At 43.5% G+C, this 17,682-nt stretch overlaps 1 protein-coding gene across 1 annotated transcript; it reads left to right on the top strand.

Annotated features, from left to right (window-relative positions):
- Positions 1–1,103: 1,103 nt before the first annotated feature.
- On the top strand, positions 1,104–1,679 carry LOC127095190 (secreted RxLR effector protein 161-like). The gene has a single exon (XM_051033916.1). The coding sequence runs from the start codon at positions 1,104–1,106 to the stop codon at positions 1,677–1,679; it is 576 nt and encodes a 191-aa protein (XP_050889873.1).
- The last annotated feature ends 16,003 nt before the right edge of the window (positions 1,680–17,682 follow it).

Raw genomic sequence — 17,682 nt, 5'->3', positions numbered from 1 at the left:
ACAAGCAGGCCTCAAAGAACCAGACACATGCCTGTAAGGTTACAAAAATGTGTGATTACATCACATGATGTGGTCGATGATGAAGGTGAGATGGTAGACTATGGTTCTATGCATATGTCGAACCAGCCAATGCAGTTGAGACATTGAAGGATTCGAAGTGGATGAAAGTAATTAATGAGAAACTAAAGTCCATCGAAGTCAACAACACTTGGTTACTTGTCAAATTTCCTCAAGACAAGAAGATGGTCGATGTGAAGTGGGTTTACAATGTAAAGTTGTATCCCAAAAGAGAAGTAACTCGACACAAGGCAGGACTCATGGTAAAAGGATTTCTTTAAAAGGAAGGAATCGACTTCGATGAGGTTTTTTCTTCTGTTGCTAGGATCGAAACAATCAGGTTGGTTCTTAGTCTAGCAAACATGAACAACTGACACATATGTCAAATGGATGTGAAATGTGAATTCATGAATAGCCCCTTAGATGAAGAAGTTTATGTGTCACAACGAGTTGAGTTTGTGAAACAAGGAGAAGAAAGTAAGGTATACAAACTACATAAAGCTCTGTATGGACTTAAGCAAGCTCCAAGAACTTAGAACAAGAAGATAGATAGCTTTCTAAGGGAGAAGAAACTTGTGAAGTGAACAACTGAACATGGATTATATGTAATAAGAAGAAATAGTGAATTGCTTATACTATGTCTCTATGTCGATGACCTGTTGATAACAGGAAGTTGCAAGAACGAGATCAAAGATTTCAAACATTACTTAAGTGAGGAGTTTGAAATGTCAGACTTGGGAAATATCTCATACTTCCTTGGTGTCGAATTCTACATGAGAAGTAGAGGTTTGATGATGCACCAAAGAATATATGCAGGCGAAATACTCAAGAGATTTGAGATGCAAGATTTCAACCAAACTTCGACTCCAGCTGAGATTAGATTGTAACTATTGAAAGAATCAGATAAAGATGATGTCGATCCAACGCAGTACAGGAGACTCATTGGATCATTTCGATACCTTTGTCACACAAGTTTTGGTCTAGCATACAATGTAGTTATAGTGAGTAGATTCATGCAGAAGTCAAAGGTATCACACCTAGCAGCAATGAAGAGGATACTAAGAAATCTAAAGGGAACTCTCGACTATGGAATTTTGTTTCCTACAGCTAAAAAAGGAAAAGAATGCAAGCTAGCGGGTTTCACCGACTCAAGTTGGTGTAGTGATACTGAGGATAGAAAATTCATATCTAGCTATGTGTTTATACTAGGTGGTGTACCAGATGCTTGGAGTTCAAGAAAGAAACCATTAGTAGCATTGTCGTCGTGTGAAGTAGAGTACAAAGCTGTTTCTCTTTGTCCATGTCATGTAAGGTGGATGGTGAATTTGGTCAAAGAGATTAAAGTGAAGGATCATGGAGCGATTACCATGAAGATCGACAACATATATGCTGCCAATGTGGAGAAGAATCCGATAGCACATAGAAGAAGCAAACACATCAAAATGAGGTTCTATTATCTTCGAGAGCAGTTGGCAGGTGGGAAGCTAAACTTGGAACACTGCAGAACTGAGAATTGGATTGCAAACATTATGATGAATGGAGTGCAAGTCAAAGTGTTCAAGAAGTTAAGATCTATGATGAATGTAGATTGTTTAGACACAATGAATTATGTGATGTGTTGAGAATGTAATTCCTTGTGTCGAAGCATGTTGCTCGACAGAAGTAAGGAAGTGTCCAAATGTGTAAATGTCGAAATATGTCTCGACAGAATTTTAGACTTGCCTTTATTTGTTTGTTTTAATAGTCAATTAGGGTTTGCTTGGTGTGAAACAACCTATAAATAGGGAGAAACCATATTATTGTAATGTGTAGAGAAGAGAAGTGTAGTTGCATAGTTAAATAGAAAATCTCAGTTTGAGAGCAGGGAGAAACTCTGCAGAAATTTGTCTTCTTCTTCCCTTTTCTTCTCCAATTCATCTTTTATTTCTTCTCTCATTACCGATTGTAACACCTCAAAATTTGCCCTCCTCTCTTGGGACTAGCATCAACATATTTGTATTTCATTTTAGGACATTAGGCATTTCATATTGCATAACATGTGGTTACATAGTGCAAGCTATCTTCCCAAGTCTTGATCAGAAGATGAGGAAGTCAGAAAATACAAGCCTAGGGTTGTACTGATTGATCATGGGCCATCTGAGGATTGAGCTGTGAATTAGGGTTTTGTGACTCCCAAGGGTATTGGTCTTCATGTTGATTGAATCGATACATCATCATCACCATGGTTGGATGTCATCAGGAGGTTGAAGAAGATTCCTTGAGATTAGGGTTTTGACCACTGGTCAACCCTAATCAGTTGTATTGGGCCAATCAGGGTTTAATCAGGAGATGGTGTTTGAGATGGAGATGAGGATCATTTTGTGATTATATGGTGATTATTGAGGCTAGGGTGTCACCCTTGAGCCATTTCAGTTGGAGATTGGGGCTTAAATTGGTCAATGCATTGCCAAATTCATCTATCAGATGAAAAGTCAACTGTGGTCAACTGTGCTTGATCTGATGGATGTGGAGGTGGAAATGAGTTGGATACACTTCATTCATGTTGGAACAAGTGATATTTGACATCTCAAAGCTTAAGAATGAAGAAAATCAAGTCAGGACAAAAACTGCCAAAAATAGCAACTGACTTGTAATAGAAGTTTCCAAAAGTGGAAAGTTTTGACCTCAAAAACAGAAGTCCAAGGAAGCTTCAAATGAAAAATTGTTCAACATGACAGATGTAGATCTTGTTCTCACCTTTCCAAAAAGTCCAAGAACTTGAAAATCCAATGTACGGTTTGCAAAATATGGCTCAGTGAATTTCAAAAAAACCCGTAATCAGGAGGCCATAACTACCACATACTTTGTCCAAATTGCAAGTTCTTTATATGCACAAACTCCATTTGACATGTACTTTGAGGGTGCATCATTGGATTTGTTCAAAAATGGCCAAGGCAAAAAGTCACTTTTCAACTGGACAGCTGAATTGGACCAGGGGCAAAATTGTCCAAAAGTCAAAATATTGGGAATTTTTGAATAGGACTTTTTCCAACACCTCAGGAATGGCATTTTAAGTGTGTTTGAATATTCATTTCATGGTTAATGCACAAGGTTTGAGTTTTGTCTTGAAAAATGGAAATGACAAAAATGGACATTTTGCAAACACATAGTGAAAATGAGATTTAAGCAACCAATTGCAATGGGAATTGTTTCTACACTTCACATATGGTGTTTTGGACATGTTGGAACCAATTTTGAGCTGGCATGTGCTGTCATTGTGAATTGGCTATTTTGCCCTCATTTGCAAAAATTACATTATCACTAATTATGCCAAATTGGTTAATTACATGATTAGTGATCAATTAAGCACACATATATATTCTAAATCCTTGCCTAATCATAACAGAAAAACACTTTTCCCAAGATTGGATCTAGATCTCTCACATTCTCTCCAAACCCTCAAGAACACAACAAGCTTCAATCTCAAGTTTCATCCTCAATTCTCAACCGTTTTTGGTGATTCTTTTTGATTTGGAACCCTTGCATCATCTACACCATCTGTTTTGGCACATTGGAAGGAATTAGGCTCGGATTCTCAACTGTCCAAAATTACCTCAACAATGGCAAAATCGAATTATGGACGATAGGAGCAAAGGCAGTTGCGGATAGCACCACTTATCATCTTCCTCATCCCTCTACTCTTGCTGTTTCAAGGAATTGAGAGCAAAGGACGCTGGTTTTAGCACTGCCATTACAGGTTGGAGTTTTTTCGAATCTCATGAAATGTGCAATTATTATATGCGTTGTGAAGCCTGTTCATCATAGATCATGGATATGTGTTTAGTTTTGCAAGTAGTGAACCGTAGCATGAGATATCTTGAATTGAACATTGGATTCGAAACCCTAACATGCTCGATCCGTAGAACCTAGGAAGAATTGGAAGAAATTAAGTGGAGATTCGTAATCTAGGTTCAAAGACCTTTCCAACGAGTATCCATTTACTCGTTTTGGTTGATGTTTCGTGTTCATCCGTTTCTGGAAAATCTGGGCAATTTCTGGACGAAGAAGGAGATGAAAACCGTGTTTGATCTTGAAATCCATTTGAATTTTCAAATTTGCTGTTTCCCGCCGCGCAAAAAAAATTACCATAATGCCACTGAAATTTCATTTTTGTTAATTTAAGTTAATTCATTTTAATTATTAAAAAATGTTCACCAACACCTTAAAAAATTCATAAAAAATAGTAAAAAATCCAAAAAATATGGAAATTTTTTCTATAGCTTCCTTGGTTTGTGTAGGTTTTTTTTGACCTATTGGTCAAAGTTGTGCTTGGGGAATATTTTATTTGACCTAGGGTTTTCCGATGTATGTCACATTTTGATACATGTTTGTAATTTGATCATGAAATGCTCATAATGTAGAATAAATTCTTGAAAATTTTTGTGGTGGTTCTTGACTCATTGAGGATTATTTATATGTAAATTTCATGAATTTTGGATACCTGGTTAGAGAGCAGCAAATTCTGGAACTTAGGTGTGACAATTTGTGTCACACCTCATTATGTCAACTTGCAGGATTTTTTTGAGTGACCTATACATGTTAGAATTGGCTGAAATTTTGCATGATGGTTAGTTAGCATGTCGTGATGTTGTATGAATGTTTGTAGAATTTTTCACTGCATTTTCTATTTGATCATGATTTTTCATTTCTGGAGATCATTTGTGCAAGCTCATATGACATAGGTTGGTAGAATGATTGGGAAATGCTCACATTGTATTGTATGGCCATGAAATTTGATATGCATGAACTAGACACATTTTAGGACCTCCTTGTTTTGGTCTCATCCATTTCTTTTTTGTTTTCAATGAGATATGAATTTTTGAAGTGGATGTATGCATTGATGGTGTGAATTGGAGCATGAAATTGTGTCTGTTTTTGTTGATTTTCATTGACATGGTTCCATTTGCCCAATTAAGCTCAAATTTGACATGGTAGACCTTGATTGACCCCTGTTTAGGTGTATTTAATTTGAGATTTTTTTGATGTGTTTTGGCATGGCTTTGAATGCAATACTTCTGTTTGTATATTTGGTGCTTCATTTGAACCAATATGGATTGTTTTGTGCATGAATTGAACTTGATGGATGATATAAACATGAGACCAATGATGTTTGCTCTTGTTTGATGTTAATTTGATGTTGGATGGTGGATACCTTGCTGTTTTAATTTTTTTCTTGCTTTTGGACCCTAGGCTTGGCCTAGTGGTCTAGTTGCTAATATTTGCTTGATTTTTCAGGATCAAAAGCATAATGTACATGGAGAATGATCCAAATCCAATTTTGATTGATGTTGTGGATGTTTGTACACTAACATAACATTTTTTTGTAGGTGTTGGAGCTTGGGCTTAAGCCTTGAGCTTGCTTTGTGTTGTATTGTTTAAACTGTTTGATTGTTTGCCGTATAGTTTGTCTGATTGATTACTGATTGAGTTTGATTGTTTCCAGGTACTTTAGTTGCTCAGTTCCTTGTGAACTATTGCTTTGCTTTGCTTAAGCAACTTGCATTTGAGGTATAACCTTCTTACTTCATGTAGTCTGGAGACCCGGCTGTTACCGGGCCGGGCAAATTGTCTGAAGTCCTCCTTAAGAGGCAATGCTTGTGTATGTTTATTTTTCAAGCCCAAGCAGGAAAAGTCCTTCAAAGAAGGCAATTGGTGGAAGGTAGGGACAAGCAACCTGTCCCCCACTATTCAGTGAGTCTTCTCCTTGCTCCCATTACATGGTTGTAGCATTGAGATCAAAAGCCCAAGATCTTGTGCAGTGCACATTGTGTCAGAGTCATCGAGTATAGAAGGGTTCCCCTATTCTGGACCCATGCTCATTTGTCAGCTCTCCCTGGTTAGGGATAAGAGCTGTGAGGTCTGATCCTCACTTCATCCTTTCATCTGCTTCACCTTAGCCTCGTAATGGCAAGGTTAAGAGCAAACACAGCCTGTACAGACGATTGCTTAGGCAGTCAAACCTGATTGATTGAGCCCCCTTGTTTGGCTATAGTGCGTGTTATGTGGATATCTGATTGACATGCTTGTTTGAGATACCTGTTCTCGTTTGATGATATATGATTGTATGCTTGTGTGCTAGCTTCTTTCCTGGTTAGGTTAGTTTGCTTATGCAAGTAGGATAGAAAACCGAACTTAGGGTTAACGATGCATGACAACATTAGGCTCGAGTCTCAGCTCCCTAGTTGTGTATCTTTCCCCGGTTTCTGGTTAGCAATTTAGTCCCTTTCAGGGGAACTACATCGCCCTGATCCTCGTTCCAGACGAGGTATGTAGGCAGGTGGTCGTGCGAGACCACTCCGGGCAACCTTTTTCTTTTTTGCGTGTGTTTACTTGTTATTTGACTGTGTGTTTGGGTTCGGATGCCGACGTAAGCCCAGGATTGGCTGTCGGGCTCCACGTTTGCCCTTTTGAGCGTGTTTTGGTTCGGATGCCGACGTAATTCCATCTAGTGGTTGTCGGGCTCCATGTTTGCCACCCTTGCTTGTTTGTATGTTTTGTATTGTTTGGCGTGCGTAAGCCGAACTACAGTGGCTCTGATTCTTGTTCCAGACAAGATATGTAGGCCTAAGGTGCGATACCTTATCGAGCTCCCTTCTCTTAACCCTACCTGCGTTCCCCGTGTGTGTGTGTGATGTTTAGCAACCTTTTCTTTATTCTAGGACGTGGATCCCGTCGAGTACGACGGACGTGAGGGGTGCTAATACCTTCCCCTTGCGTAACCGACTCCCGAACCCATTCTCTTGGTCGCGAGACCATGTCTTTCCAGGTTTCTCTGAGCGTTTCCTTTCCCTATCTTGGGATAAATAACGTTTAGTGGCGGCTCTGTGTGTTTTTTATTTTAGGCTCGCCGGTTGATTTTTCGCAGGATGCGACAGCTGGCGACTCTGCTGGGGACTTGCGATGTAGACCTATGCTGGTCCATCGTCCCTAAGCGAGTCCTTCCTAGCGTTCTAGGATTAGTTTAGGTTGCTTGTTTGTGTTATTTATTGCATTTATTATTCTAACCAGTGTGTATATATTTGCATTAAATGTTTGCATGCATCATACTATCATGTTGTTGCTGTCCTCTGCAGGTGGTTCTGTTGTGTGGGGTGGGTGTTCTGAGTGGGGCTAAAACCCAGGCCCGAGTATACACCTAGGACTAGTGTGGTCTCACGTTGCCTCTTTCATGTTAAGTCAACATGTGCCTGGCGGCGTGATGTGCCACAAGCCGGACGAGGCTCACTTGATAGTGCTCATCTCTGTGGATATTCCGCTTTGTTTGAGTCACTCCATTTGAGTTGTTGACTCTGGTGACCGATCATTTCCCGGATCTTTGGTTTAGACGATCTTAAGGGAGCTACAATGGCACACCCGCAAGGGCAAACCCATTGAGTATCTCCGCCCGATTGTCGAGACCATTATCCGCCTTAGGATGACTTGATTAGAACTTACCTGTGAGGGGAGGGTTGTTCTGTCAGATGTTTGTTCAGATAGCCTCCAGATGGTGACTTTTGATCTGTGATTCAGAGACATAATTATAAGTCGGATTTATGGTCATTTATTGTCGTGACGCCGGAGTGCTGTCCGTGACTTATCAGTGGGGATCCGTTTATTTCGGATTCCCCGGGCCGAGATATTTTATCAGTGGGGATCCGTTTATTTCAGGTTCCCCGGGCCGATTCAGATAAGGGTGATGTGTCTACTCGGATATGGTTTGGTGATGATGGTGATGATGATGTATCTGTCTTCCGTTTATTTCGGAACCCGTGGGTCAGAATTGGGATTGTACATTCCTCAGATGGTTATGATCAGTTCAGAGCCCAGATTCAGTGCAAATGATCAGATGGCTTGGAGGATGGCAACGCATTGCATTCATTCATCAGCATCATTACATTTTGCATTAATTGCATCTAACCCATGTTTACCCATATGCAGGGACACTTTTGATCGAGATTCTGGTTGAGAGATTTTCTGCTCCAATATGAGGACCGGTTTGAAGAACAACATTGCTTACAGTTTCTTTGATCCAGAGATTGGTGTGCTCAAGGATATGATAGCATTGATTACTCCTGACCATGTGGGAATGTTTAGAGAGTCATACGGCGGTATTCTGAAGATGGTTTTCAGACTCACTGACTGCGACAGGAGCGCCATCCACACTCTTCTTCAGTTCTATGACCCTGGGTTGAGGTGTTTCGTTTTTCCAGACTATCTGTTGGGACCTCTGATGGAGGATTATGTCAGCATCCTGGGTATTCAGATCCGTGATCAGATTCCTTTTCATGTCACTAGGGCGGAGCCGGATGTCCTTGGGATTTCACGTGCTCTTTATTTGAGTCCGGAAATGGTCAAGGAAGGTTGGAAGGAGAAGGGAAAGTTACCTGGATTTCATTTGAGTTTCTTGGAGGCTAATGCCAAGGAACATGCTGCTGTGGGTAACTGGAAGACGGTTTGTGCTCTGATTGCTGTGAGCATTTATGGGATTGTTCTGTTTCCTAACCAGAAGAATTTCGTGGACCGTAATGCTATCAGGTTGTTTATGCAGAGAAACCCTATTCCTACCCTGATTGGAGATGTATACTACTCAGTGCATAACAGGAATGAGAAGAGGCGTGGTGGTCTGGTCAGATGCTGCTCTCAGCTACTCTTTAGGTGGTTCATGGGATATTTGCCTTCCCGAGGTGCCTTTGTTCAGATTGATCCTAGTGTGAAGTGGTCCTTTCGATTGATGGGTCTGCGGGCTGATGATATTGCTTGGACTCATAATGGTTTAGCTGGTCGGGACTTCATCTGCAGTTGCGGGAGTTTACCTAATGTGCCTTTAGTGGGAGTTCAGGGTTGCATTAATTACAACCCGATGCTTCTCCGGAGACAGATGGGGTTTGCTATAGAGGGTCCTCCTCTCGGGCGAGAGATTCAGGAGTCCTTCTATTTCCCGATTGATGGTAACCAGACCAAGTTGAGGCAGGTATTGGACGAATGGCGAGATATCCAGAGGAGGGGTAAGGTTCCTTACGGCAAAGTCAACTGCCGGTATTTTCCACTATTTGAGGATTGGTTGCGGAAGAGGATTGAGTCTACATTTCTACCGTTCCCTGGAGGTGACTCAGTGTGTCCTAGGATTGAGGGTCCAAGTTCTTCTGTCAGCATGGAGGAGTTCCTTGAGATGAAGAGGGCCAGAGATCAGTTACTTGCAGAGAAAGCGGAGTTGGAGAGAAGTGTTGCTCATTTTCAGGCAGCTAATCAGGAAATCAAAGTGAAGATGGAAGATCAAGACAAGCGACATGCTTTGGAGGCCAAACGCTTCGAGATGGATACAGCCTACTATGGGAAGATCAGCCAAGCTTTAGCATCGTCCAACAGGGAACATGACATCACAAAGGAGAAGCTGTTCAGAGCATCAAAAGTCATCGAAGATGAGAAGAGAAGGCAAATCATAGTGAAGGATCAGAGAGATGACAGAGTCAGGGGTCTCATTGCTGAGTGGGAGGCAAAGCTGCAAGTCAAGGAGTCAGAGAAGCTAAAGATCATTGCAGAGAGAGATCACTATATGGCTGAGAGAGACCACTACTTCAGGCAGATGAAGATTCATCAGAAGGAAGTTGGAAGACTACAGCAGGAGAATACCGAGCTCAGGTTCGCCGCAGAGTTCGCGAGGATGGAAGAGGAGATAGGGCCATCTGTGGGACCCTCATCTAGCTAGATCTTTCATTTGTGTTGAATTACCGTCAGGCTTGTTGACGGAATTCACTTTGTCTGTATTTCTTTTCTATTCTGGAGGATTGTATTTGATATTTGATCTGATGTATGACTATTGCACCGATTGTGCACTTTTTGGTTATGTAATGATGGTTTCTATTCAGTGATTGGGTGACAAGCTTTATTTGCTTTACCGTATGCACTTACACAAGCACACACATGGTTGGGGGTATTCTTGCTAAATCACATATCTCCGATCTGCACAACAAAATCAAACACTGCTAATCAGAATGTTAATGTCGGCTTATTATTTGTCTCGATGATGCCAGGGTCGAGAGACAAAGTGTCCTTCATATGGATAGACACTGCATACATGCATTAATCATGATAACTTGTGTTTTATTTTGCAGGTGACTATTACTAACGTGCTTGTTTGTAAACAGGAACCATTGCTCGCGCTCGAAGAGTAGTACCCCTGCACTCAACTCGCCCTCACAGATATTACACAAGAAGAAACACTCCCAGACTCATGGAGCTTCCCAGTGCTGATATGCTGGAATTGAAGGAGAAAATGAACGAACTGATCAATATAATGCAAGGTTTTGCCATTGGTCAGAAGGCTCTCGCAGATAAGGTTGAGAAACTCGAGCGGGTTTCTGCTGTGAGCAGTGGGGTCAACCTGGATGGAGTCTCCAACCAGGGGCAGGGATCTCGTGATGGTGGAAAGAGGACAACAGTTGGTCTGGTGAATAATGCTGGTGCTGCTGGTCAACCTGGGCCTAGTCAGAATATGAAAGACAACTTTGTGCCTCCGTTTTATGGCTTTGATGATGATCAGGAAGAGGATAGAGAGGCGGATCAATTCTCGATACAGAATGAGCCGTTTGTGCCTTACAACGTTCCTCCACAGAACAAGGAAATCCAGCTGCTGGCTGAGAAGATAAAAGTGCTTGAAAGTTATGCCACGCCAGGGGTGGTTAACATGTCCAACATGGGATTGGTGGAGGGGATTGTCATTCCTCAGAAGTTCAAGGCGCCTGCGTTCGACAAATACAATGGCAGTTCTTGCCCGGAAACTCATCTCCAGGCATTTGTCCGCAAAATCTCGGCATACACCGCGGATCAAAAACTGTGGATGTACTTTTTCCAGGACAGCCTGTCTGGAGGCTCCTTGGAATGGTACACCAAGTTGAGATCGTCCGATATCAAAAGCTGGCAAGATTTGGGAGATGCTTTCTTTAAGCAATACCAATTTAATGCTGATATGGCTCCGAGTCGTACCCAACTGCAGGGTATGTCTCAAAAGCATAACGAAGGATTCAAGGAGTATGCGCAGAGGTGGAGAGAACTGGCTGCAAGGGTGCAACCTCCTCTGGTGGACAGAGAGATGTCCGATTTGTTCATGGGGACCCTGCAGGGGCCGTTTGCAGAAAGAATGGTGGGTTGCCCTGTCACCAATTTCTCTGACATTGTGGTGGCAGGAGAAAGAATCGAAAGTTGGTTGAAGCTGGGTAAAATCCAGGGTGGTGCATCTGCGTCTTCTTCAGGAACGAAGAAATCGTTCGGTAATAACGGTCAGAGAAAGAAGGAAGGAGACACCAGTGCAGTTTATACACAGCGCGGACCCAGTAGGGACCGTTACTTCCAGCACAATGCTGCAGTAACAATTCCTGCTGAGTCTCAGTCAGCACAACCGCAACAACAACAGCAGCAACAAAGACAACCGTTCCAACAGAGGCCCCAGAGGGCTGGATACCAGGTCAGGGGCAGAGCAAATGATAGACAATTCGACAGGCCTCCGGTGACTTATTCGTTTCTGTTGAAGAAGCTTCTGGATCTCGGGCTGGTGCAACTGAGGACGCTGGCGCCTTTGAGACCTGATCAGAGGCCGCCCAGTTACAATGAAAATGCTAAGTGCGAATTCCACTCGGGTGCGCCCGGGCATAATGTTGAGGACTGCAAAGCTTTTAAGCACGTAGTCCAGGACCTAGTGGATTCCAAGGCAATCAACTTTGCGCCTTCTCCCAACGTAAATGCAAATCCCATGCCTGCGCATGGTCAGAGGGGAGTAAATGCTATTTCTGGGGAAGATAGAGTGGGGCTGTCTGAGGTCGATCAGTTGAAGACGCCTTTGGCTGAGGTCAAGAGGCGGTTGCTGAAGAATGGGGTTTACCCGGGCTGTGGGTTTGAGTGTGCTGAGTGCACTATTTCTACGAACGGTTGTGAGCTTCTGAGGAAGCATGTCCAGGGTCTGATGGACGGTGGTGAGATTGTGGTCGAGAGGACTGAAGGAAAGAAGGAAGAGGTCTCCACCATAACTATATACTATGATCCGGTGGATTTGTCTAACCTGGTGGAGGAGGCTCCAGTTACCATCACGGTACCTGGGCCAATTCCATATGACAAAGATGATGCCGTGCCATGGCATTATGGGGGAGAGGTCTACTGTAACGGTGAGAAGGTTGAAGAACAGACTGCTAGCGAGACCACCGTGCTAAGGGTGGATAATGCCGGTCCCAGCGGTTTCACGCGCAGTGGAAGATTGTTTGCTCCAGATGCATTGAGGAGGGGAGAGGAAGAAAAAGAGAAAAAAGAAAAGGCCGAGGCTTTAGCCAGGGCAAAGGGTAAAGCTGTGGCAGATAACGGTAGTACTCCTGTGATGACACCGGTGCCTGCGGGGTCGGATAACAAATTTAATGATGAAGCTGAAGAGTTTCTGAGAATAATCAAGAAGTCGGAGTATAAGTTGGTGGATCATTTGCAGCAGACTCCGTCCAAAATCTCCATTCTTTCATTGTTGCTGAGCTCAGAGGGGCATAGGGAGGCCTTATTGAAGATTTTGAAGAAGGCGTATGTTCCTCAAGAGATCACCATCAATCAGCTGGAGACCGTGGTATCTAATGTTCATGCCAGCCATGGGCTGGGTTTCACGGATATGGACCTGACAGTGGACGGCAGGAATCACAACCGGGCTTTACACATTGCAATGGAATGCAAAGGAGCCGTGCTTTCGCATGTGCTGGTTGATACCGGCTCCTCTTTGAATGTGTTGCCTAAGAAGGCCCTGGCAAAGCTTAATTGTGATGGGCTGATTTTGACCCCGACTGATTTAATTGTGCGGGCTTTTGATGGGTCAAAGCGAGCCGTATTCGGGGAGGTGGAGTTACCAGTAAAGATTGGCCCGGAGGTGTTTAAGTCAACCTTCTATGTTATGGACATCCAACCAGCTTACAGTTGCTTGTTGGGTCGCCCATGGATTCATGCTGCGGGAGCAGTTACGTCGACTTTGCACCAAAAGCTGAAATATGTTTGGGGAGGCCAGGTCGTTACTGTTTGTGGAGAGGAGGACATCTTTGTCAGCCACCTGTCTTCTTTCAAATATGTTGAGATGGACGGCGAAATATGGGAGACGCCTAGCCAGTCATTTGAAACTGTTAAGGTGGAGAATGCCCTGTTCGCCAAGCAAGAGGAAGAGAAACCGTCCATCGCTTCTTATAAGCAGGCTGCTGAGGTAGTCAAAAGCGGAGAGGCTCCAGGCTGGGGCAGAATAATGGAGGTCCCTGAGAAAAAAGACCGTTTTGGGGTTGGATATCAACCGGGCCGAGGCTTGGGACGAGGAAGAGGGGGTCGTACGTCTGTAACTTTCACGAGTGCCGGAATGCTGGATCCGGACCACATCTGCATGATGGGTGAAGATACTGACAGCGACTGTGACATGGACCGGTGGATAACGCCGTGCGAACCAGGGATGGAAATCCACAACTGGAAGGCCGAAGAAATCATCCGGGTCACTCTCCTCGAAGAGTAATATTTTTCTTGTTTTCTTTCTTATTTGCATGCAAACCATACGTGTTGCCCGACACGTAATGGTCCATTGTAAGGGCCTCCTCATGTTCATAAATTTGTAAGATTTTGCATCATTAATAAAAGGATGTTTTTTAGTCAAAAGCGGTGTTCCCTGTTTTTCATTTATTTTTGCAGTTTAAAAAATAAAAACGAAATAAAAATGGCAATGTTTTCATTTTTCTTTTTCGATTTCTCACACCGGTTCTAAAGCAGTGCATGAATCAACATTCATGCAGATGCGATTCCTCTCCGGATCTCATTGATAACAATCCTGTTACACCCTTGTATGACTTCGACAATCCAATCTATCTTGCTGAAGAAGAAGACGAAGAAGATTGTGAACTGCCAGGGGAATTAGCCAGATTGTTAAAACAAGAGGAGAAGGTGATTCAACCGCATGAAGAACAGATAGAGGTTGTAAATCTGGGTACCGACGAGGCTAAGAAGGAAGTGAAAATCGGGGCTGCTTTGGAGGAAAGTGTCAAGAGCAGAATGGTGGCATTGTTGAAAGAATATGTCGACATCTTTGCCTGGTCTTATCAAGATATGCCAGGGTTGGATACCGATATTGTTGTGCACAAGCTACCGTTGAGAACAGATTGTCCTCCAGTGAAGCAGAAGTTGCGCAGAACTCGACCTGATATGGCGATGAAAATTAAAGAGGAAGTGCAGAAGCAGTGGGATGCTGGTTTCCTTGCTGTCACTAACTATCCGCCATGGGTTGCGAACATTGTGCCAGTCCCGAAGAAAGATGGGAAGGTGAGAATGTGTGTGGACTACCGAGATCTGAACAGAGCTAGTCCGAAGGATGATTTTCCATTACCTCACATTGATGTGTTGGTAGATAATACAGCTCAATTCTCGGTGTTTTCCTTCATGGATGGCTTTTCTGGCTATAATCAAATCAAAATGTCGCCAGATGATATGGAGAAAACAACGTTCATCACACCGTGGGGCACCTTTTGTTACAAGGTAATGCCATTCGGTCTCAAGAACGCCGGTGCCACTTATCAGAGGGCCATGGTGACTTTGTTTCATGATATGATTCATCATGAAATTGAATGCTATGTTGATGACATGATAGCAAAGTCCCAAACAGAAGAGGGGCATTTGGTAGATCTGGCCAAGCTGTTTGACCGGTTGAGACAGTTCAGACTGAGGTTGAATCCGAATAAGTGCACGTTCGGAGTGCGGTCCGGTAAATTGCTGGGGTTCATTGTGAGCGAAAAAGGAATCGAGGTTGATCCTGCAAAAGTGAAAGCAATAAAAGAAATGCCTGAACCGAGAACAGAGAAGGAGGTTCGTGGTTTCTTAGGTAGATTGAACTACATTTCACGGTTCATATCTCACTTAACAGCCACGTGTGAACCGATATTCAAATTGTTGAGAAAAGATCAAACGGTTAGGTGGAATGATGATTGCCAAGCGGCGTTTGAAAAAATAAAAGAGTATTTGCAGGAGCCTCCGATTCTGATGCCTCCTGTGGAGGGGAGACCGTTAATTCTGTACCTGACAGTCCTCGAGGGGTCTATGGGGTGTGTATTGGGGCAGCATGACGAGTCTGGTCGAAAAGAGCATGCCATATACTACCTTAGCAAAAAGTTTACCGACTGTGAAACAAGATATTCACTGCTCGAGAAAACTTGCTGTGCTTTGGTCTGGGCTGCTCGCCGACTAAGGCAGTACATGCTGGTTCATACCACTTTATTGATTTCCAAGATGGATCCAATCAAGTACATTTTTGAGAAGCCAGCATTGACCGGACGGGTTGCGAGGTGGCAAATGATTTTGACAGAATATGATATACAGTACACCTCTCAGAAAGCGATCAAGGGGAGTGTATTGTCTGATTACCTCGCCCAGCAACCCATTGATGATTATCAACCGATGAAGTTTGAATTCCCTGATGAGGACATCATGTTTCTCAAATCGAAAGATTGCGAGGAACCGATCCCGGAGGAGGGGCCTGACCCTGAATCCGAATGGATTCTGATGTTTGATGGGGCCGTTAACGTGAACGGAAGCGGTGTTGGTGCTGTTTTGGTTACGCCGAAAGGATCCCATATTCCTTTTGCTGCCCGGCTAACATTTGAGTGTACCAACAACGTAGCTGAATATGAAGCTTGCATATTGGGTATTGAGGAGGCTATTGATTTGAGAATCAAGAACCTTGTGATATATGGAGATTCAGCTCTGGTGATAAATCAGGTTAACGGGAAATGGTATACGCATCAATCTCATTTGGTTCCGTATCGAGATTATACGAGGAGATTGTTGACGTTTTTCACCGAGGTGAAGTTGCATCATGTGCCTAGAGAGGAGAATCCTTTGGCAGATGCTTTGGCTACTCTGGCCGCCTTGATTAAGGTGCAGAGGTGGAATCAGTTCCCCCATGTTGAAGTGGGACGTCTGGATAGACCGGCTTATGTGTTTGCTGTTGATACGGCCTCTGATGATGAGAAACCGTGGTATTATGATATCAAGCGCTATCTAGAGACTCAAGAGTATCCTGAGGGAGCATCGAAGAAAGATAGAAAGACTCTGCGGAGGTTAGCCATGGTGTTCTACCTGAATAAGGATGGGGTTTTGTATAAGCGGAATTTTGATTGGGTCTTGCTCAGATGTGTTGATGATGCAGAAGCAAGCTAATTGATGAAAGAGGTTCATGAGGGATCGTTCGGTACCCATGCCAGTGGGAATGCAATGGTGAAGAAGCTGCTGAGAGCAGGTTATTATTGGATGACAATGGAGGCCCAATGTTTTAATTTCGTGCGGAAGTGTCATAAATGCCAGATTTATGCTGATAAGGTGCACGTGCCTCCAAATCCGTTGAGCTTAATGTCGTCTCCATGGCCGTTTGCTATGTGGGGCATTGATATGATTGGAAAGATAGAGCCTACGGCTTCGAATGGGCACAGATTCATATTAGTGGCTATTGATTACTTCACCAAGTGGGTAGAAGCAGCCTCTTATACGAATGTGACGAAGCAGGTTGTTGCTAGATTTCTCAAGAGAGACATCATTTGCCGATATGGAGTTCCCGAAAGAATCATTACTGATAATGGTTCTAATTTGAATAATAAGATGATGGCAGAGTTGTGCCGGGAATTCAAAATTGAGCATCACAATTCTTCTCCCTATCGTCCGAAGATGAATGGGGCGGTTGAGGCAGCCAACAAGAATATAAAGAAGATTGTGCAGAAAATGGTGGTAACCTACAAGGATTGGCATGAGATGTTGCCGTTCGCATTGCATGGGTATCGAACGTCGGTACGCACATCTACTGGGGCAACTCCGTTCTCGTTGGTATATGGGATGGAGGTTGTACTACCTGTCGAGGTTCAGATTCCCTCTTTGAGAGTCCTGATGGACGTAAAATTGCAAGAGGCTGAATGGGTAAGGACCCGGTACGAAGAGTTGAGCCTGATAGAGGAAAAGAGGCTAGCAGCCATCTGTCATGGGCAGTTGTACCAGCAGAGGATGAAGCGTGCTTTTGACAAGAAGGTGCGACCTCGGGTGTATCACGTAGGTGATATGGTGCTGAAAAGGATCCTTCCTCCTCAAAACGATCGTAGGGGCAAATGGACACCGAATTATGAAGGTCCATTCGTGGTCAAGAAGGTTTTCTCTGGCGGAGCCTTGTTGTTAACGACCATGGATGGCGAGGATTTTCCATCCCCTGTGAATGCGGACGCAGTTAAAAAATACTTCGTATAATTGACCCGCTGGACGAAAAGAACAAAATAGTCCAGGCAAAAATGGGCATCCCGGCGAACCAAAAACAGAAAAAAGGTTCGGGCAAAAGTTAGGGATATAAAATGAAGAAAATGTACACCCGGCAAGTCGAAAACCTGAGAAGGCGACTTGGGCAAAAATGGGTATCCCGGTGGACTGAAAACCCGAAAGGGCGGTCCAGGCAAAAGAGGGATTGAAACGAACAACTGCGTCTAGCATGATCGTTTGCGCTTTGGTTAAGGCATCATGGATAATACCCGGTAGGGATCAGTCAGAGTTGTCTTGTTCAGAAGGCAGAAAGCATGGAGAGTCTGAGGACATATG

This window comes from Lathyrus oleraceus, chromosome 6 (assembly GCF_024323335.1).
Source record: "Lathyrus oleraceus cultivar Zhongwan6 chromosome 6, CAAS_Psat_ZW6_1.0, whole genome shotgun sequence".
Classification (NCBI taxonomy): Eukaryota; Viridiplantae; Streptophyta; class Magnoliopsida; order Fabales; family Fabaceae; genus Lathyrus; species Lathyrus oleraceus.
Note: the sequence above shows the minus strand (reverse complement) of the source record. Positions and strands in the feature narration are given on the sequence as shown.